This window comes from Cavia porcellus, unplaced genomic scaffold (assembly GCF_034190915.1).
Source record: "Cavia porcellus strain 051 isolate PalLab524CR breed Dunkin Hartley unplaced genomic scaffold, mCavPor4.1 scaffold_24, whole genome shotgun sequence".
Lineage (NCBI taxonomy): Eukaryota > Metazoa > Chordata > Mammalia > Rodentia > Caviidae > Cavia > Cavia porcellus.
Window position 1 is genome coordinate 40,458,430 of NW_026947507.1, and position 21,394 is coordinate 40,479,823.

General features: G+C 45.7%; 1 protein-coding gene across 2 annotated transcripts in view; it reads left to right on the forward strand.

Moving 5' to 3' along the window:
- Elp3 (elongator acetyltransferase complex subunit 3) overlaps positions 1-19,461 on the forward strand; it is a 72,803-nt gene extending 53,342 nt beyond the window's left edge. For both annotated transcript variants that reach the window (XM_003479376.5, XM_063234924.1), the window contains exon 15: positions 18,407-19,461. In XM_003479376.5, coding sequence (XP_003479424.1) covers positions 18,407-18,483 — 77 coding nt within the window. In that variant the 3' untranslated portion in view covers positions 18,484-19,461. The remainder of the gene's footprint in view (positions 1-18,406) is intronic.
- Positions 19,462-21,394: the final 1,933 nt, after the last annotated feature.

Genomic DNA, 21,394 nt, shown 5'->3' on the forward strand with positions numbered 1-21,394 from the left:
AGGTCATAGCCAGTTGCTCCGACGGGCCTCAGTTTCTGCTTTTCTGAGCAGGGCATCTTTCTAAGTGGAAATCAGCATCTGTCCCCTTTCTAGCTTGTTATCATAATTGACATGATAGCTCAATTTTAGATCATCTGTATGGAGAGTTTTTAAAATAACAAGAGGCTTTCTCAGTCGGGAAGAACCCTTCTCGTAGCTGAGTAGTACATCTGCATTCTCCACTGGGTGCTTTCTCTGTGGGTTTCTATGGGAACAGCCTCGGGTAGGGTCTTGAAACTGAAGTCAGTGCTTCTTTGGGAGAAAGGACAGGGTGAGTGTTACTTCTTTCCACTGGCCTGGAAGCCCCACCGTTGCTCTTTACTGAAGAAACCACATAGGACCTTGGCTTTCTGTTTGAGTCAAGCCCTGGGCACCCTTCAGATGAAAACCACCGAAAACATTTGTTCTGTGTTTGTTACTGTATTGGTAACAGTTTTTATTTTTTCCTTCCATGTTTATTTTCTTCGACTTCAGTTTTTCTGATTTGAGTACAGTGGTGCATGTGTGTATATGTGTGTATATGTGTGTTTTAATTTATTTTTGTAAAAAGTCAATTATCCTATGTATGTCCTAAACCTGAAAATCTCCATGTGACATTTGTGGTTTTATGGTACTGGGATGTCTGTAGGCTGCTTTTTATGAACAGCGCTCCATTCCCCATGGCATACAGGGACAGAGACTGGGCAGTGGTCAGGGAGCCAGAATACCTTTCCCACTCTGCTAGTAACTGTCCTTGTGATCAAGGGTCATTCTGCTTGACCTCCATGGGCCTTCATTTCCTTTTTAAATGTACGTGGGTCGGGTTATCTTTCACAGTTCTGATACCTAGGATTCTATCCCTTGAAGTCTTAACTTCTTTAACTCTTATGGCCATTGGGGTTTTCCTGGTTATATTTTAAGTAGATTCTTATCTGATGCTATGGCTCTGATGGTAGATTGAGTTTGATGATGAAAACGGTAACGATAAAGTTTCCTGTAGGTGATTAATCCTGTCCGAGACTTGTGGAGACATAGTAAGTTTGGTCACAAATGATACTTTGGGACCTAAGTGTCCTCCATTTTTCACTGGCCTTGTTTTCCGTTTGTAAGTCCATCCTTGTCCTGGGTTCCTAAGGTTATGCACAGTAGTGACCTCGGTGTTGCGTCCTAGCATGTCTAGCAGCTGAGTAAGGGCGAGACAGGATCATTTATCATCTCAGTTACCCTTCCTGGAGGAGTAAGGCTTGTATATAGAATTTTAACTTGTGTTCAGATTCATTATGACTTCCTGTCATCTTGCCAGTAGGTTTTGTCCCTTAGATTTACTACTTTTGTTTCTGCCTCTAGACAGTATTAACTCTATAGTATATCTGATTTGAATCACCAGTCAGAAAGACTGTGTATTCTCATTTTCTCTATTAAAAAACAAACTTTTTATGTCTTGCCACTGTATGTACACCTTATATATACATACTATATGTTTTATAGGTGATTACCCTTTTTAAAACCAGAACTACATTTACAGCTACATAAGAAAATTGAAAATGTCCTCATTTATCAGAGTCAAATTAAGAAAGACCTAAGTTTATTGAGTTTTTTTCAAAGTACATGTAATTGTCCTGGGACTGTGTTTTAAAGTTGACTGTCAACTCTAAATGTGAAGAGTTTTAAAACAAAGGGAAAGTAAGTATTTAGCTGCATCAGCATCAGAATGACCAAGTGTGCCAAGAGGCAAACAGGAAAAGCCTGAGGTGGCTCGCTGTCTTCTGGAACATTCAGACAGGCTCACAGGAGTGGTCTGCCTGCCACAGGACAATTAAGGTTTCTCCCTGTACTACAGATTATTTCTCCACTTAGGATAATTGCTTTACAGTAAGAAATCATTCTTTTTCTTTGTATAAAAATGGATAAATCAGTGTTTAAAGAACAACCAGGTAATAAAATAACAACACATCGGCTGAAAATAATGTTAATCACTGCTGAAATACCTAAGCAATGTACTCGTCCTTGTAAGTCCAAGCAAGAGTGAGTCGCTCAGCACTTTACTGGTGTCTCTTCACAGTCCCCTTCTGTTTACGAGTAACAAACTGTATTTATTTTAAAATGCTACTTATTGGCTTGAATGATGAGCATTCTTTCCTTCAGACCTGTCAAGATAAAGCTATTTCTGTCCTCCTCCACGTATGGTGTAAGGTGCGAGGCATTCTACGGTACAGGCTAACCACAACGTCTCAAATGCCATCACTCATGGTCACCATGGAAACCAAAGATCGCTGATGTCACACTGCCCATACCATTTCCAAAAGGGCAAATAGAACTGTCGACAGCCGCTATTTAAAAAGCCATTTAACACCCCTAACAAAATGAGCATTTTTATGTTTTGTTTTTGGCAATTTTGGCTAGGTATCAGATTTAATCATGTTACTGTTTCAGTTTGCCAAGCTAATTACTGCACAGTAAGATGAACAGCTATTCCCCAAGCTCCCCTACTACCTTCGTCATAAGCAGTATGCTATTTGTGTTCTTTCAAGTAGAAAATTAATATGGCCATTGGCCAGGACTTGTACAAGGCTGATAGATCGCACAATGGTGAGGAGAAGTGAGGAAAACGTCTGAAGGGTTGGTGACAGAAACCAGTGAAGTCAGAGGCCGATAGCCATTTTGTTTAAATCTATTGAAAAGCCCAGGAAAAGGAGGGGAGAAGAATTTAAATAGAGGGCAATTAAACCGTCACCGCAGAGATGGGCGCTGGAGATGAGATCACTTTTAATCGAGGTAGTCAGAATTATGTGGCCCTAAAGCTGTATCTGTAATCCCCAGCTGTCAAAAATCAGTGTGCCTGTGCCTTACATAACACACGGTGGCTTCCCAGGACTGAAATTAATGGGCTCGTCCCCCAGAACCGCTGATTAATAAAGTCACACGTGGGCAGAAAATAGCAGTTGTTTTGTTTTCTTAACTGCAAATGGCTGAGATTTGCTTCCTGAACCCCAGAAACCCCACCTCTGGTCCAGGCTACTGCACTGCTCCTTCGATCTCAGGTGCAGGTTGATTTATTCCTTGCATCACAATCTAGTTGAAAAGAAGGGTGCTGTGGTGGCGAGGCCTCTCTGATAACGGACTCCAAACGCTTACTAAAGTGCCAGGAAAATGTCTTCTTCATTATAGTAGAGCAGTCCGCTAGTGGCCACGTTACATCTGCCAGGTACAGACCTGTTCATGCCACGTATGTGTTCCTTAATGTAGGACTCACCAGGAAGGACAGGGAAGGATCTTTGCCTCTTTGTGCCCTCTCCTTCAGCCTTTTACATAATTAATCTTTTTAATAAATTACTCGTCCTTTGTCCTCTGATTACTTGCGTGTTTTCTGTGTTGTGTGTTCTTCTGTTCCATTTTGGCTAGAATGTCCAATTCCAGCACTGATCACACGTGTTTCTTTTTTGATGCTTGTTCCTGTAAACTGTTATCATTATTAGTGTCTTTCTCTTTACAGACAATGGCTACAGCACAATGTATTGCTTTACTGCAAGAACACTATTAATTTGATCATGATTGTTAATCAGACTGGCATCGATGACACAGGCTTCTTCTTTCTCGATAACGAATTGGCTAGGTGTTTGCTAATTGCTGTGTATTGCAGCTCAACCATGAAGGCATTGTTGCATGGCTCCTCTCAGAAGTCTTCACTGCCTGGCTTGACCTTTATTCATTTGTAGAAGAATTAGGTACCAGTTTGAGGTGCTTTGCCTATCAAGTGCATTAAACCATCCCTCACAACACTGTTAGTGTGCGTCTCCAATCATCTTGAATAGGCCACCATTGAGATTCGACTGTTTGAATCTTGGGGGCTACTTCTTTTTTTTTTTTTTTTTTTTTGCAGTTTGCCAGCTTAAGCTGCCCTGATTTGTAGTGGCTTCATGGCACTGCACTGCTGCACTGGAGGGGCCGCAGCCAGTCCCAGGTCCATGCAGAAATGTGCATCTTGAAGTCTCAAAGGCTGGCCTTGCCCACCAGACACATTGTGCCCCAAAGACTTCTCTTTCCATTCTTGTTCCTTTTAGTTGGTGGACGTTGGCAGTGATATGTGCTTTTGCTTAGATGATGATACTATCGTGTGGTGTCCAAGATCCAGGAGCTGAGAGAGATGCCACGATTGGCCAGATGGACACTTTATAGGCATGTTTCTGAGGAAGGAAGCTGTCTCCAAAAGGTTGCCTGACTGAGCTCCTCATGCCACCTGTCCAGCAGAAAGTCTGATTTAATGCTTTGTTGCAACATTAAATCCTGGTCACTGTTAACTTTCCTAGGCATAATACTCTTCTTTTCTCTAAATATTTGACATTGCTTTGATCCATTCAATTTGATAATGCTTTTCTATTTTAGAGTGATCAAAGGCAGGAATTTGGCAGATTCTTCCCCTTTGGGTGAGCGTGTGTTACAAATTGCTGAAAAATATTGTTGCTGCCTTCTGTAGCAGCTATCAAGAAAGTGGCTTAGGACATAGGGGAGATAGTTACTCTTGAGGCAGCCTGCCCTAAACTCCTGTCTGTGACCAGTGGCGCACCACTCTAATGTTATCACTGTTGGGTTTAGGATTTCGGTTGTGTTCATGGGATCATTTTCTTATGTAGCTCATCCTCCACATTTCTGAGCAGCAGATTATGTAATTTGTCCACCATTTAGGACAATGGTGAGCCAATCCAGAGGCTCCAGGTCTGTTGCCTCTTACTGCAGATCAAACCAGTTACTGGTTGTCAGGTTATTTACTGCTGTATAACACCATCCCAAGACTTAGTGGCTTAAAATGCAACTGTTTTGTTTGCTGCATGATCTGTGGGTGAGACAGAGATGACTCATCTCAGTCTGTGATGTCAAAGGCCTCCACTGGGGCAGCCTACATGGCTTAGCTAGGATGGTCAAAGATGAGCCACTTAGTGTGCCATGTCCTGTCCACCCTGGTATCAAAGATAAGTGTGTGTCCTCTTTAATTTTTTGAAGTATGTGAAAAAAAATTCTTTAATCCACTTGATAGAGTTTACCAGGAAAGCCTTTTTTTTAGGGAGGAGTCATTACTGTTGTAGTCCATTTAGACTTTCTTTTTCTTCTAGAGTCAGTTTTTATGCTCCTAAGAATTTGTTCATTTCATCTAAATTATCCAGGGTATTGGTTTACACTTGTTTGTAGTATTCTCTTCTAATTCTTTTTCTTTCTATAAGGTCAGTAGTAATTCTTCCTCTTTTATTTCTATTTGGGGAGGTCAACCTAAAGTAAAGGTTTCCTAGGTTTACTAAGAAGAAACATTTTTATTTTGTTCATTATTTTTATTTTCTATATATCTCTGTGTCTATTACCTTGCTTTGGGTTTAGTTTTTTAAGGTATAGAGTAGGTTATTGACTTGAGATCTTCTTTTCACTGTAAACATTTATAGTCATAAATTATCTTTCCCACACTGTTTTACTGCATCCTGGGAATTTTGGAATGTTATTTTCCTCTTTTGCTTGCTCAAGGTATTTTCCAGTTTCCTTGAGGATTTTGCCCCCTGCATTGCTTGTTTAAGAGTGTGTTGTTTAATTTCCACTTACCTGTCAGTTTCCTGGTGTTCCATCTGTTCCAGTGTCCACCTTCTTGCCTTGTGATTGGAAAAGTTCCTTTAACCTCAGTCTTTTGGGATTTGGGCGAGGCAAACATGATAACCGATCCACTATGGAAACTTTTGGAATTTGTGCAGGCTCGTTTCTCGACCTGACTTGTGCCCCTCCCCGGGAAGCGCGTCCCCAGGGCCCTGCTCTGGCAAGCAGTGCGCTCCTTGTCCTGTGTGCCCGCACTCTGCCCCTGCATGTCTCCGTCTCACCCCCTTTCCACTGTTTCTGTCACAGAACACATCCTTGTACCTATGTGCCAATTAGCAGATTATAATTACTGGTTCACAAATTTGCCTTTTGAATTATGTTGAAAGAAAAGGGCAATTACAAAAGTACAGCAAAACCAGCTTTTACACTTACTTGCGTAATAACCTTTACAACTGTCCTTATTCTTCATGCGGCTTCAAGGTACCGTCTGGGGTCCTTTCAGTTCAGGTCTCAAGGACTCCCTTCAGCACTTGTTGTAGGGCAGAAGGTAAGGAGCCCCTTTCACTTTTGATTTTCTGGGAGTGTCTTAATTTCTCCTTAACCTTAAGGGATAGCTTTGTCAGTATACGGTTCTCAGTTGCCAGGTTTGGTTTTCCTTCCATACTTTCCCTGTCGCGTCCCTCAGCCTTCCGACACCCAAGACTTCTGGTATTGCTGTGAATCTTACTGAGAGTCCCCTGCAGGTGGCAGGTCCCTGGTGCCTTGTACAGACAATTTGACTGCAATGTACCTCACTGTGGATCTCTGTGACTTTTTCCTGCTCAGGACTTGCTGAGCTTCTTGAGCATAGTGTCTTCCATCAGGTTTTCAACCGTTTCTTTAAAATTTTTTTTCTACCTTTTAACTACTATAGTCCTCTGCTCCAGAATTTCTGATTGGCTTCTGGCTATAATTTAATTCCTTTATTCAGGTCCCCTCTACTCATTCAGTGTACCCCTGCTATCCTTTACTCTTTATCTTGGTTTCCTTTAGCTCCTTGAGCAAATTTGATAGAGTGGACTTCAGTCTCATGTCCAGGCTTCCTCGGGAATAGTTTCTGCCAGATTGTTTTCCCTTTCCTGCTTCTTTGGATGCTTTACAGTTTTTTGTTAGAACTAGACTTATAACTATAAAATGTTGTGCGTCAGGAAATCAGAATTGTCTGCGTCGTTCCATTTATCTAGTGACATCTGCAAATTATTTTTACAAAGTCTATATTCTCTTTTATGTGGAGACACAGAAACCACTGTCATCTCTGTTCAACCTGAAACCTTAGAGGAATCCCTTAAATGTGTAGAGTCAGTAACAATCTGGGTTTGTGTTTTTCTTCAGATCTTCTGGTGGCCCTTCCCGGAGATACTAGCATGACTACAGGGGTGCAAAACAAAGGCAGGGGTTTGCCCTGGACCCCCTAGGAAGCTCGAGACTGACCAACACACCCAGCCTAGATGTCTACAGAGCAAGGCCCTTACTGCCCACCCTGCTGCAAGCCAGCTGCCCAAATGATGCATTCCTGTGGCTGCAGTGCGTCCAGGAATTGGATTGTGGGTGGTTTGAGCTTGCTGCTGTCTGACCAGAGTTCTGCACCAGCTCCTTTTGTCAAGCACTCCCCCAGGTGCTGTGCTTTATCAGGTTCCAGCATTCCAAGGCAGTTGGGTCCAGTTGTTATTTCTGTCTTCATGGTTAGTTCCATGGAGAGACTGAGCTCTGAAATGCCCCACTTTGCCCTTCCCCTGTACTGAGAGACCGTCGGTCCAGGGGCTCCTTCTGCTTCCCTGGCTATGGGGTTCCACAGTCTTCAGCATCTCATAGATAAAAGAATGACCTGGGGCACAGCAAAGCAGTGAAAATGGCCTGTACAGTAACAGACATTCTACCCTGTAGGGACACAGTCGTCCTGCTTTTGAATCGGATGTTATGGGCCGCCTGTATCAGACTCCCTGCTAGGAAGAAAGCTGCTAAGACCGCGAATGTAGCCCACCAACATCACCCATCTGTGTTACCATGGTAACCACTATTTGGATCCTCTATACCTACTTTATAAGTTATCTGCATTTATTTATTTTTATTCTGTTACTTTCTTGCTATAATCTTTCAAAATGAGTAGAGGAACACTTGTGCTGCTGAGTAACAGACTGTGAGATGCTATATACTTTCAAGGTGATGGGGATTAATGACTTGCATAATAGCTACTTTGAAGAGCTAAGATTATTTGTGAGTAACCTTTATCAGCCCTGTAACACTTTTTTTTCCTAACAAAATAGGAGAAAAATTCTCGTAAAGACTTAGGGTCATTGAGTTAATTGGCTCATTTTCAAACGTTCAGAATAATAACCTTTCATATCAGTGTGCATTGTTGAAAAGTGAAATATTGCCACCCCTCTAGGAGATCAATGAGATATAATAAAGTCTAATTTCAAAAGCAAATGAATGAAACTAACGAATACATTTCTGTGTTTTAATGCTACTAGGCATATAGCAAGCACTCGATAAATAGTTGATTAATTGAACCAAAGTAATTGAAACAATTTGTTTTTATTTCACTGATTTTTTATTAATAATGAATCATCATCTCAAACTTTTCTGTCTAATCACAAGAATCAGATTTAACTTTCAAAGGGACAAATTTTTCCATGTTCTCTCTCTCTCTTTAAGTTTGGTTGTGGGAGTATCCTGTGGGCTCAGGTTTTATTCGACCCAGTAACACATTGCTAGGGATACAGGGGAACCTGTGTCCTAACAAAAGAACTGTCAGCAGGAGTCTGCCTCCGGATGTCTAACTCATTTTTCTACCTCAACATGAAAATATCTAAATTATTGACCAAGTTTTCCTTTTCTTGAGTTCTCCAACATAAAACTTTTTAATTTCTAAACTCCTAGGGTGCATTCAGTAAATAACTTGTTCAGTCAAACTTCCTTTATTATTCCTTTCTCTATTAAATCACATTTATAAGTCTACATTCTTTGCCTAGTTGGAATCAACAACCAACGTTCTCTAGTTTTCTATAGCAATGAAGAATTGATTTATTTTCTCATTTAAATAAGCATTCACATACTGGAAATAACTTACCTCTTTTTATTTTTAAAAATATTTAACAAACAGTAAAGTCTGCAGCCTGTTAGACGGTGAACTGTGTAACCTGCCCTGTGTCTTAGCCCACCCAGGCTTCTGTAATGAACACCTCAGGCCGGGTGCGTTATGAGCGGTGGAACCTTATTGCTGCAGGTCCGGAGGCTGAGGAGCCCAAGACCAGGACATCAGCCGACTCAGCGTCTGGTGGAGGGCCCTTCCTCAGGATGGCACCTTCTGTACCTCACAGGGCACAGGGGCAAAGGGGACAGGCAGGCTCTTTTAAGCCCTTTTAGAAGGGCTCTAATCCCATTCACATGCAGTTTAATGTTTTTAGTTTTAGATAAGTACAATCACTTTAGTGTAATTTTTCTGGCTTTCACTCAACATTGTTGTATGATTGAATCACATTGAGTGTAGCTATAGTTTGTAGGATTCCATCATGTGGATGTCCCACAATCCATCTGTCTTATTCCCACTGGATATTTGGGTAGTTTCTAGTTTAGGTTTATGGCTATTCTTGGATTTGTATGTTGGGACGCTACACGTTTCTGTAGAATATACTCCCAAGAGTGGAACTGCTGCGTGGTAAGAGAGTGCCGTGTTCTGCTAGAAGGTTCTGTGCAGTGGTTTTCTACAGTGCTGTTATTGGTCTTCACTCTCAGCAGGAGGGACTCCGTTTCAGTGGTGCTGATCTGATGAGTGAATGGTGCATTGCTTTGTGGTTTTCACTTGTACCCGAGTCACAGATGCAGTTGATAACCATCTCCTAGGTTTATTGGCCAATCTGATGTCTTCTTTTCTGCATGATAATTTTTCTAAAGTCCACAAGTACTGATTTATTTAGTAATAATCTGTTGGTAGCAAACTATTCTGGTTTTGATCATTAAAGTCTAGACATGAAAATATCTTTATTTTTAAAGGAACTATTTGCTACATGTGAAATTCTAGGTTTATAGCTCTTCTGTTTGTGTACCTCAAGTCTGTCTTGTACTATATCCTGGTTTTTAATACTATAGGTTAGAGTTAAGAACTCTGCTCTTTGTGGATCTCTAACTTTTGGGTTTTTGTCATTGTTTTTGTTTAGTATCATCTTTGTTTCTTCACACTGTCTTGATTGCACTCTGGCATTAACCTGATGTTTCATGGGTATGGATTTTCCATGCCTGGCCTGGGCTTCGTTAAGCCTTAATGGATTAAATTTTTAATCAGTTCTGAGTAGTTTTTAACCTCTAAATTATAGTACGTTGGCTCCTTTTCTCTTGCCTTACTCTTCCTAAGATGGATAATACATATATTCACAAATACACATAATATATAGATATATGTAAGATACAAATATGTTAGGGCTATTTCTGCTGCCCACGACCATCTTCCCACCCACATTATTTCTTTTCTTCATATTGCCTTGTTGATTCTTTGATTTAACTTTCAGTTTACTCATTGGGCTGTGTCTAACCTGCTCAACCTGTCCATTGGTGCCTCTGTCTTTATTTTTTTTAATTTTCGAGTTTCTAGTATTCTTTTCACTCTGTAATGTCATTTTATAGTCACTAGTCGTTGGTAGACACTCAGACTTCAGCTTCTCTCTCTGTAAATATGGTAAGCATAGCTCTTTCGCCATCTATGTCAAATGATTTCACGTCTAGGGTTCTACTGTCTTGCACAAAGTCTGTCTCATCTTTGTATATATGTAATTTATTCAGCATTTTGAATGAGAATTCGCTTTCCAAAATAATTTCAAGACCTACAGGTGTTGGCTTCCTCCAAGGAGGAGCTTTGCATCCTTTCGCCGGGCCCTGATGGCTGCTGATTGGCTGGGACCAAGCCTAGGGACCCCAGAGCAGTCTCCCTCCAGTTTCACCAGCAGTCCCAGACTGAGATTGCTGTGCCCGGTCTGCTCCTGCACCAGGCTCCCAGCTCAGACCCGGACCCTTCACCTGCTTTTGTCCTTAAAGCAGAGGCTCCCCACCTCCCAGAGCCGGAACTGAGATGACAGTTAATTCATTATCAGTGATGACAGTGTGCCAAGTTTTTCCTGAGAAGTACCCCTTCGAAGACCTCTCTCTTCATAAGCCATGTCTGCTGCCCGTCTCTTGCTGGCTGCCCGTGTAGCCACTCTTCACTATGATTAATCCTTCTGTTCTCCCGAGCTCTGTGACTGAAGTGGAAGTAAGGTCACTGTGTTTCAGTGTCTCTAGTGATTTATCAAAGAGCATTGAAAAGCTGGACACAGACACAGAAGGTTAAAACGATGAAGACAGATTGACGTCCTTCCTGCACGTAAGACACGGGCCACGTCTCGCCAGTGGCAGACGGTGTGGGGGTGTTAGGGGCGCAGGTACATTGAGTTGCGACCCATCCTGAAGCTCACGCCCCTCTGAAGAAGGTAGTTCCGGTCTTGTTAGGCTTGGTGTCTAAAGAGAGTCTGCCCCAGTGCACAAAGCTGCGTGTGGCCAGGAGCTCCAAAAGGCCGTCCCCCTCTTTGGGCTTTATACCTCACGGTAACTCAGCTGTCACGTTGCTCTCTTCTTGTTTTGGAATGGAATTAGTCAGAATCACAAGATCAGTAGCATTGAGGTCCATTTCCTGGTCTCGATTTATTTTCTGTTTTAAAGGAAAAGTGTTTATTTCCAGCATTCTGAGACTTGACTCTGGGGTCGGATTTGTCCCCTCGGGAATAAAAGCTGTCTTTGAAGGAGGAGAGTTGATTTTTGCCAGTGCAGCCACCCCAAGCCTAACGCCAGGAATATTTCATTTGCCCCCTGGCCCCTCCTGAGGCCCTGGGGCACCAAGAGAGAGGAATTAATGGAGTAAACTGTTTCTTTGTAAGGTGTGTGACCCGACCCCTGTTCCTATTAAGGAGCGTCGAGCAACCTGACTCACCTGCTCCTGAACCCCCAGCCGAGGCAGTCGACATGGGCGCTTCTGTGGTTTCCTTTCTGTCTCTATGCTCAAATCTGCTTATTCATGAGCAAGGGAGAGGGAACCAAAGCACAGGTGTTCTTTGCCCTTGCAAGGGGCTTGATTCTGGAGGATATTAGAGAAAAGGTCAGAGAGATGCGGTCACTGTGGTCTCTCCAGGGCGGAGATTCTGGGGAGGTCAGCGGCCCTCAGCAGCCAGCCTCACAGAGCCCTTATGGGAAAGGAGCTTCCCTTCTGTGAGCTGAGCAGCTCCCCATCCCACCCAGGACCCAGCAGTCTCCCTCCATCTGCATTCCATCTGGACTACACATTCAAAGCCACCTGAATAATTTAGTTCTTTTTATTTTGAGACAGTTACAGGGCAGTTCAGGCTGGGCTTGAACTTACTTTGTAGCCCAGGCTGGCCTTGAACTCATAGCCATTCTCTTGCCCCAGCCTCCCAGTGCTGGGTTCACAGGCATGTGACACCACAGCCAGCTGAATAACTAAATTTCTAAAACACACAATAAAATCTGTGCTCTCCTCTTGTTTATTTTCTTCTGAAAACATGTAAGTCCTGGGGCGGGGATAGAGCCAAGGGTGGCTTATGGCTCAAGCCACATTTCCATGTTGTGTTGCTGTGAACGTTCCTCAGGGCACCCTTCTTTCATATTGACCCACTTCATCCCCATCATAGCTGGTAAAGTAGTGAAGATAAAAGTATTTATCCTGCCCACAGGGAAAGAGAAAGGTCCCTACATCACGAAATTGTAGCTGTGTATGAGGTAACCTGGAGGAGAAAATAAAGTGTTTGCACTGCACCTTCCTCCCACCCTGATGCTCGACTAGCAGTTGCCAGCCCTGTGGCAGGGCACTCCAAGGCCCCCGCAGGCAGCGGCTAGAGCATGTCTGCTCCTAGCCTGGGATCTGGCAGCAGCCCACACTGGCGGCGGAGTGGAGTACTCAGTTCCTTGTGCAGCCCCAAGCATGCCCCTGCAGGGGCAGGCAGGAGATGAGCCCGCCCGCTCAGTCTGGGCGGCTGGCTGACGTCAGCTCAGGAGGGTAATTGCTTCTTCCTGGCTGACTAAGGAAAGGAAAGTTACTGTGACAGGACTTTCTGGGACCCTGCTAGGCATGGCGAGGAGATGGGAGCAGAAGGAGGCTTGGGCGCAGTCCTTTCGTAGGAGGTGAGGGGCAGGCTGGTACCTTCAGCAGGTGACAAAAGCAGGCAAATGTTTATTTCAAGAAGCAGCAGGTGCAAAGAAATACTGTGCCAGTGGAGAATGTTTGTTTAGTTGTGTGGGTGAAAAGAGGAAGATGTCCACACTGGCTTCCACCCTGGGATACGAGGAGCTTCTCAGAGCTCCAAGGCTGTGTCCCTCTTGGGACTTGTCTCAGTTACTTTTCACTTGTTGTTGCAGAAACAAAATACCTGATGTCCAAAGTGAAGGAAGGAAAGGTTTATTTAGTTCCCAGTTTTTGGAGGTTTCAGTCCATACTCAGCTAGCTGTGTGGCAGGGTGACGTGGCTGAAGGCAACAGCACATGGCAGCTGCAGCAGACACCAAAAACAACAAGAGCAAAAGGGCAAAACAGGGAGCAGGTCACTTTCCCTGCCTTGTATCGTATGCCGGCTTCCCAACCCAGCGCAAGTGCAGCACTCTCACTACCAATGCCTGCGCTGGACTGTGAACCAATCACAGACTCTAGAACCTGCCTCCGAAAAGCACCGCCATGACTGCATGAGGCTTTGGGGGGACATCCAGACACAGACCATAACAGAGCTGCTGTGTGTCACTGACAACAAGGAGGGAGCTGCATAGACATAAGGCCTAGAGCAGTGTGAGGCAGAAGGACCTGCAGCTTTTTGTGGTGGACAATACAGGTAGTTGGAGAGTCCTCAGAAGAAAACGTTTTGCCCACCAGCAATCCTCCCTCTGCAAATCAGAGTGTCATCCTGATTTGACAGAGGATGCATAGAATAGCACAGTTAAACATGTCTCCAGGCCCTGAGCTGAGCACCACCAGAAGCAGGAAAGGCTCACTGTGTTGTGTGACACTTGTGAGGAAAATCACCCGAATCCTGGAGTGGATTGGGCTTGTGTGGTGGGCTTTTGGAACTTCAGCAGTATACTCCAGGATAAATCGCTCCAGTTCATGGAAAATAACATCTGCTCTGTAAAATTAGAACAGAAATATAAAAAGAAATATTTCTGGAGGAACTGGGGAAAGTTTTAATTAGCTAGAGATAATAGTATAGCTCAGAAAGCTGCCTCTAACTCCCTTAACTGACAAGGAAGGAAATTTGCAACAAGGTAGGAATTTGTCGGGGTAAGAAGTCCTGCCCTTCTGTGCTTTTGTATGGAATCATTCCCACTACCCAGCACGTCACATGGAGCTCCTTCTTAAAATTCGTCCTTCAGGAGCACATTCTTTGTATGTAGCATGAAAATAACCAGTAGTAATAGAGCTGCAGGCGCTCATTGCATTTTGATTACGAGCCAGACACTGTAACCAGCCCTGATGGTAGAAACCATTGGCTTTAAAGATCCAACACTCTAGGGGAGAGGCAGGCAGGCCAGGGAAACAGTGCAGTGTGATTGTAGGACAATAGATCTATGATTGAAGTATGCACCTAGGCTGGTGGGGAGGGCCAGTAGTTTGGTCTTCCTTGCAGAGAGGGGGAGGGTGTGGTGCCCAAGAGACCAGGAGACCAGGCAGGCTCTGCAACTCTGGCTGCTCCTGAGATGACACCAAATACCTGTAGCCACACCAGCAGGCAGATGTGTGGCTCTGCCTCACCTGCGAATCCTAGACCACCAAGTAGCCAGTAAGGTCAGTGTTGGCTGGCATGAAAGCCAAAGAGTCAAGTATGAAGGACCTCGAGTGCAGGTCAGGGAGCTGGAACTGTATTTCAGAATGTGCCCTTGGTGAGTCTAGGCCAGAGGATACTGATTTTCCAGGGTGACCTGACCTCATGTGATGATCTTTTCCTGTCCCCAAACTTACATGTCACTTACTGTATTTTCAGGTACAGGGTATAGCAAATATAGCTCACATGACTGCTGTGGGTTATCCGTGGTTTAAATGTGTCCCCCAAAGATTCATGAGGAGGAAGTGCAGCCCCTAGTATGGAGCCTACCTCTCACCCCATGTTAGCTCTGGGGAGACAGCTGTTACCATCAGAACCAGGTGGCCCTACCCAGTTCTCTATGTGGCTTCCTGTACCGTTGCCATCTGCCATGACGTGACACAACCAAGGCCCCAGCCAGAGCTGTGCCAGTGCCTTCCCCATCCCATCAGCTGCTTTAAAGCCAACCAAACCTGTTTTCTTCATAAAGTTAGCCTGCCTCAGCTATTTCACTGTAGTAATGAAAATGGACCAATTCAGTGGCTTGAACACTAACATGATTGGTCTTGAAAACACTGTGCTAAATAATACATTCTCTTACATGAGGCCCCAAAGGGAGTCGGATTCACAGAGGCAGAAAATGCTGTGCTGGTTTCCAAGGGCTGTAAAGTTACTGTTGAACAGGGACAGAGCTTCAGTTTTCTAGGATAAAAGGTAGTGGCCACGGTCTTGCTGCGGTGTGAGCGTTCTCAGTGCACTGAACCACACAGTCCAAAACGTTACAGTGGCAAGTTTTCTGTTGAATTTCATCACAAAATAACTCCCAAAAATGACAGGGACCAACAGAAGAGACCTCATTTCATGACAAACGTGTAGATAGAAGAGCTTTGGACTTGGTTAATTCCCAGTTCACCAGCATCCAAAAGGGACCCAGCTGTTCCCATCTCTTACTCTGCTGCACGTGCCCTTGGGCCCCACGAAGGCATCCCTCTTGGTGGGAAGTCGCTTTCCACTCGTGGAGAACCAGACTCTCAGCACCACAGGGCTGCACCACCCAGGCTGCAACCCCAGTCGCTCTACACTGAGACTTCCTGGGGCGATTTCCCTACTCCAGCCATCACTCAAAGTCAGTTCACCATAAGGAGAAAGAAAAGTCCATTTTCTACTGAGAATGAGTGAGTCCAACTGCGAGCTTCCTGCTCTTGTTATTTGGGGGGAAAGCCAAGTTTAGGAGCTCACACATAGCTGGCCAGTGGGAGAGGAACGGAAAGCTCTGGGTGAGGCTCCCAGCACCTGTTCCCTGCCCAGGGATTGGCCAATAACGGCTTCCTGATGGCTCTCTCTTCTCCTCCTCCCTGATTGCACTGAGATGTTTGGACACATCAAGCTCTCAGCGAACATAAAGAAAACATGCTCCTCCTCATGAGGTTTTTCATTTTCTGTATTGAAGTATAACACTCACAAGGAAGTATGAAATCTCAAGGCAACTCAGTTAGGATTAGTGTGCATACATTCCCTCAGACGCGTTCCCCAGACCACCAGAAACTTCTTCCAGACTTGTCACGTGACCACTGTCTGACTTCCGCACAATACAAGCAGCCTTGCCTGTGCCTGAACTTGGAGGAAAGGGAACGTGGCTTGATTTTGCACACAGGAGTGGGATGTGCAGTACACCGCGCTGTTGCAAGTAACTGCACTTGGGGTAATCATACTCCTTTCAGTGAATGTACGAGGTTTTCTGTTCTACTCCTGATGGAGAGTTGGGTTTTTCTGGTTTGGAGATTTATAAATAACATGCCTTTTCTTGGAGATTTATAAATAACATGCCTTTTCATGGACGTAAGCGTTTCTGTTTCCACGCTGGAGTGTCATTGCTGGGTTGTGGGGCCCTTGGGAGATATAGTGAACAATGCATTTCTGTCTGGGAATCTTCGTTCTTCACCGAGCCTGAGGTGCTGGCCCGCCCACTATTCATGGTGTCCTTTTCCTCTTGCTTTACATCGGAAGTGGGAAGTAGTGATAACAACAGGAAAAAATGAAGAGCTGCCCTTCGGGGAGCCCGGTTAACCTTCTCGGGTGCTAGGAAGTTCCCTGGGGACCAGCTCTGCTGCCTCCACCACCTCTGCTTCACTTGTGGAGAACCTGACTCTCAGCACCACAGGGCTGCCCCAGCCAGGCTGCAACCCCAGTCACTCTACACTGAGAGCTTAATGCTGAAAAGATCTTGAGACAAATGTAACGGGAAATGCGGTCCCAAATATTGATCATTTGGGTTAAACATTGGGATAGACTTGAGAAAGCTAACAAGCATTGATTTCCTGCTGGGAACTTTTGTCTTCCTATTAATCTATTCAGTAAAAATTTATTAGACACAGTCAGTACCCATGGCTGGAAACCCAGTGGCAGGCTGGATACCCTAGAACTGACACCCTGACACAGCCACTGCTGTGCCCAGCACTTGGGAACCACTAGGGTGAGGTCAGCAGGCTGAGGGCAGAGAGGCTGCAGCTAGGGGAGGAGCCAGGGACAATTCAAATTGACCTTGACCATGGCACTGGAAGTGAGAGGAAGCCAGAGATGTCACCAGCCGGCCAGTCAGAAAACCCTCCCAGTCGCTGCAGCTGCACCGTTCTTCGGGGATTACCTTCTCCCACCTCTGGCCGAGGGCACATCAGTCCTTCGACTTACTCCTCAGCACTCTAGAGACATAGGTCGCCTCTTTGAGGTGAGAAAACAAGGCTGGGGAAGTCAGAAAGAGACTCAGATCTCAAGTCCGCATCTCCCAGCCCCAGCGCCCCTGCTCTGAGCCGCGGCTGCGAACTCTCAGGAGTCAGACTGTGTCCCAGCTCAGCTTCTTAGCTGCGGTCAGGTGTCCATCATAGTCATCGTTTAGAAGAGGGTCCCTCAAACTTAGCCTTACACAGATCGGTTTTAAAGGGAGACCAATTCCAGCACCCTCAGTGTTGACTGAAGTCAGTGAAAGTTCCGTAAACATCGGGCCATAATAATCAGTACCTAGCAGCTTTCTGTCTGCCTTTTCTGACACAAAACTCCTAAGGTCTTGGAATTTCCTTGGCATAGGAGGTGACTCTTGGTGGCACTCTTGGTGGGGGCTGCTTCCCAAGGAAGCAAGCCTTAATCAGCAGCTTGGAGCCCTTAGCTCCACCCCCGTGCTGGGGAGCAGCAGGCTCTGGAAATTGAGGTAATAAATAATCCTGTCTATACCATGGAGCCCCCATTAAAAAATCCCTAAATACCTGGGTTCTGAGTCCTCTCCTGATAGGTAACACATTACCTTCCTCCGGCTGTTCATCTGTGCCCTTTGTCATGTCTTTTAATGAACCAGGAAACAGGACACAAATGTTCCTCTAAGTTGTGCAAGCCCTTACAGCAAATTCTGTCTCCAAGGTGGGTCTGCAAGAGCCCCCTAAATGTAACCAAGTCAGACAGAATATCCACATGTGCAATTGAGGTCTGAGGCTGAGGACAGTTTTGTGAGGCTGAGTCCCTGCCCAGGCCAGTCCAGCACACTTGCCTCCAATAGCTGGGCAGGGAGAGACTGGCCGGGGCTACTGCCTGTGCCTTGGACTCCTCTGATCTGGTTGGCTGTTCGTACCTTTGCTCAGAGGGCTGGGTGGGGCAACCAGGTACCATAGACAACATTCACCAGTCTCACACTGCATCCTGTGACCCACAGATACATGGGTCAAACGCCACCTGCTGTGTTAGCATCAGGGGAGAGAGATTTATTTCTCCCACACAGCAATTGCTGTGTTTGCATGCAGCCTGATTCAGCCTGTGAAAATATTCTAAACTTATTAAACAGGGATCGATCTGGAATGGGGTTTGGCCTGTGAAGGGGAATGGGTGAGGGCGAGGCAGAGGCAGTTGCTGATCTGGGCAGACGGCTACCGGAGCACTGATGAGACCTCTCTCACTTTGGCTTCTCCACAGGGGTTGGCACCAGGAATTACTACAGGAAGATTGGCTACAGGTTACAAGGCCCATACATGGTGAAGATGCTGAGATAATGACACAGTCCCCTCTCATGCGGCACCCTTCCTGGCAGAACATGGCAGAGCAGCAAAGCAGACAGACCTCCCTTGTCCCCCGGCCACAGAGACTGGAAACTGTCACAGGAACCCAGAGCACCCCACCTGTGTGTACCTGAGAAGTGGCTTCGGTTTTTGAGGCTTAAATCATTTCTCTAGTTTTCACGTTCTGCACTGGGCTGCCGGTGACCTGTTTTTACTCACTGACAAGAGCAGATCAACTCATTTAGACCGCGTAGCCCAGAGAGTAGGACTTGTGATAAGTATTTGAGGAGCGGCCTGGGGGGGGGGGGGCGGCTATTTATATACTCTGGGGGTGAAAGTCAGGTTGAGAAGCATAAAAACCGTCACACTCGCCTCTCTGGCCCTTAACTACATAATGCATTCACCCAGGAGTTAAGAAAATGAGCTTTTGTGTTAATGGAAGTCGTTCCCATTACTGTGCTGATGCTTTGACAAGAGGCTGACAAGGAAAGTGGAGTTAAGCTCGGGCTTCATGTTAAACTCGGGAGCTGTCGCCAGCCCCTGCCGTGCACCCTGCGCTGGGCCTTCAGGGCCTCCTGTGCCCAGTCGTGACTGTGGGAGCTTCTCACACCCTGGCGATGCAGAGCAGTGTGGTCCCAGAGAGCCCTAGGCTGCTTGTGCCTCTCCAGTGCAGGCAGGGTCCAGTGGTCAGAGGTGTGACCTCCAGCCACCATACTGTTCCCTGCATTTCCTTCTCGGTGGGTGTTGGTTTGTGTTAAGGGAGAAAGGCAAAATTTCAGCTCAGCTATGACAGCAAAAAAATAAATGGAAATTGGGCCCAACTATGAAAATAGGGGATGACTGGTATTTTTGAAGGTGCATCTCGTAAAGCTGCTTCTTGAGACCCCCAGGGACAGCATGGCTCCACTCTGGCCCCAGTGTCATGTCCTCACAAAGTCTAAAGGCCTGAAAATAAAGTCTTGTACACAGGAAGGAGAATCGTGTGGTTTTGGTGTTTGGTTTCCGTGCTCTGTAAAGGCAGTAACGTTTGCCCTGATGTACAGGTTCCAATTTCCAACCTGTGACACCGCTCATTTTCTCCTGGGAGCTTTTTGCCATTTCATTAGACTGCTACCAGGCAAATGGCATGGCTCTCTACGGGTGCGCAGTGGCACACCAGTCACTCCCTGTAAGTGTGCCTTAGGGAATTCAGCTACTTCTCAATTAGGCTCATTTTCCCTGTAAGAGTACAACCACTAAAGCAACACACTGGATGTCACACACATTCCAGGAAACAGCTCACCACCTGCAGCTTGCCCCGGGGACACAGCCTCAGGGCCTCCAGTGGGCCTTTTCTTCATTTACCCAGTTGGGACAAATGGCACAGTGGCCCAGAAAGTCCTTTGGGAAGGGTTTGTGCAAAGTGGTGTGCATGGTGTTCATTGTAGAAGGTGGTGATGCAGCGCCCTGGGGGCCCTACTGTTTATCTCCACTCGCGATAGACTCTGCAGCCCACCCTCACCTCCTGTCACCTTTGTGCCACCAGACTCAGCCACAGGGCTTTTCCCAGCCACTGGGCCAGGTGTTTGCAGTCCCCGTTATGTGACTGCTTAGCAGCCCTACTTGCAGCTCAGCTTTTGGCCACATCACCCAAAGACTTGAAAAAAACAAAAGCCATGTGAGAGAGAGACTGAAATATATTTGAGTAGAAAAAAATTTACAAATACAAAGTGAAAGGTCCTGGTAAAGGTCTTCATGTCTCCCATTTAGGAATAGACACATTTTCCATCCTGCTGATTGAAAAGAGCACTGAAAGTACAACCCTGAAACCAAACCTCTTCTATGGAAATACGTTGTAAATTACAGATTTTCATTGCCGAGACTCCGGGGTTTTGATTTTGGCTTTTGCTGTTGTTTTTAAGATTTTGAAAACACAGATTTTGTTGTTAAAGAACTCAGACCTCTGAGTTCACCAGAGCTAGAGTAAGGGGTGAGTGCCCTCACCTTTCTGGGATTTGGTTTTCCCATTTGTGACCCAAAACCAACAGGCATTGCTCAGGACAAGTGTGAGGATCAGACATGGTTGTGTTTGAGAAATGTCACTGAACTGTGATGTTTTATGAGCAGTGGTTTCTGTTCCAACGAGGCAGCTCCTCTACAATGCATGACCTTGGACAGACAAACTACAGTTATCCCCATCTGTGAAATGAGAATAAGAACAGTGCCTTCTTCGTATGGTGCTTTCAAGAGTTAAAAGCCTCATGAAGTCAGGCTCTTAGAGCAGAGCCTGTGGGACATACAACACCCTGGAAGCACCAGCTAGTATCCCAGACCTCTGATAAATACCATACTGGGCCCTTTTCTTTGGGGAAGGAATTGCTAATCCTAAAAAAAGAATTTCCCTTTTTTTTTCTTTCTCGCCTGGGCTCCTGACGTCTTCCTAGAAAGGAGGCATCTGGTTCGAGGCTCTGCCTCTGCACCCTCTAGCTGGCCTTTCTCTTCCATGCACAGAAGTCTAACATTGCAAACTGTCATGTGCATGCTTTAGGAGATGAGATACTGGCTGAGGTGGCAGCAGGAAAGAGCTTTTTGAAATGCCGGTGTCATTCTGAGGGCTTCCCAGAGGGGTCTGGTCTCCAAGTGCTTGACTGATTTGCATCACCTGAGCCAGTGGCAGTGTCCACCATGGGATCCCGCAAAGGAGTCTGCTGCCATTGGTGACCGGGACAGGTTGTGTCTCTAGAGTAAAGTCCCCTACACTACAGTGCCTTCATGATGCTTGAGAATCAGGGTTCCAGCTGGAGCAGTGACTTAGCCAGACGTCCTCAGGCCACACTGTGCCATACTTTCTGTTTGGGGGTCAGGAGGTGGAGTTTTCAGGGAGTCTACGCTGAAGATGATGCTAACAGGTACTGAGCCCTGTGCT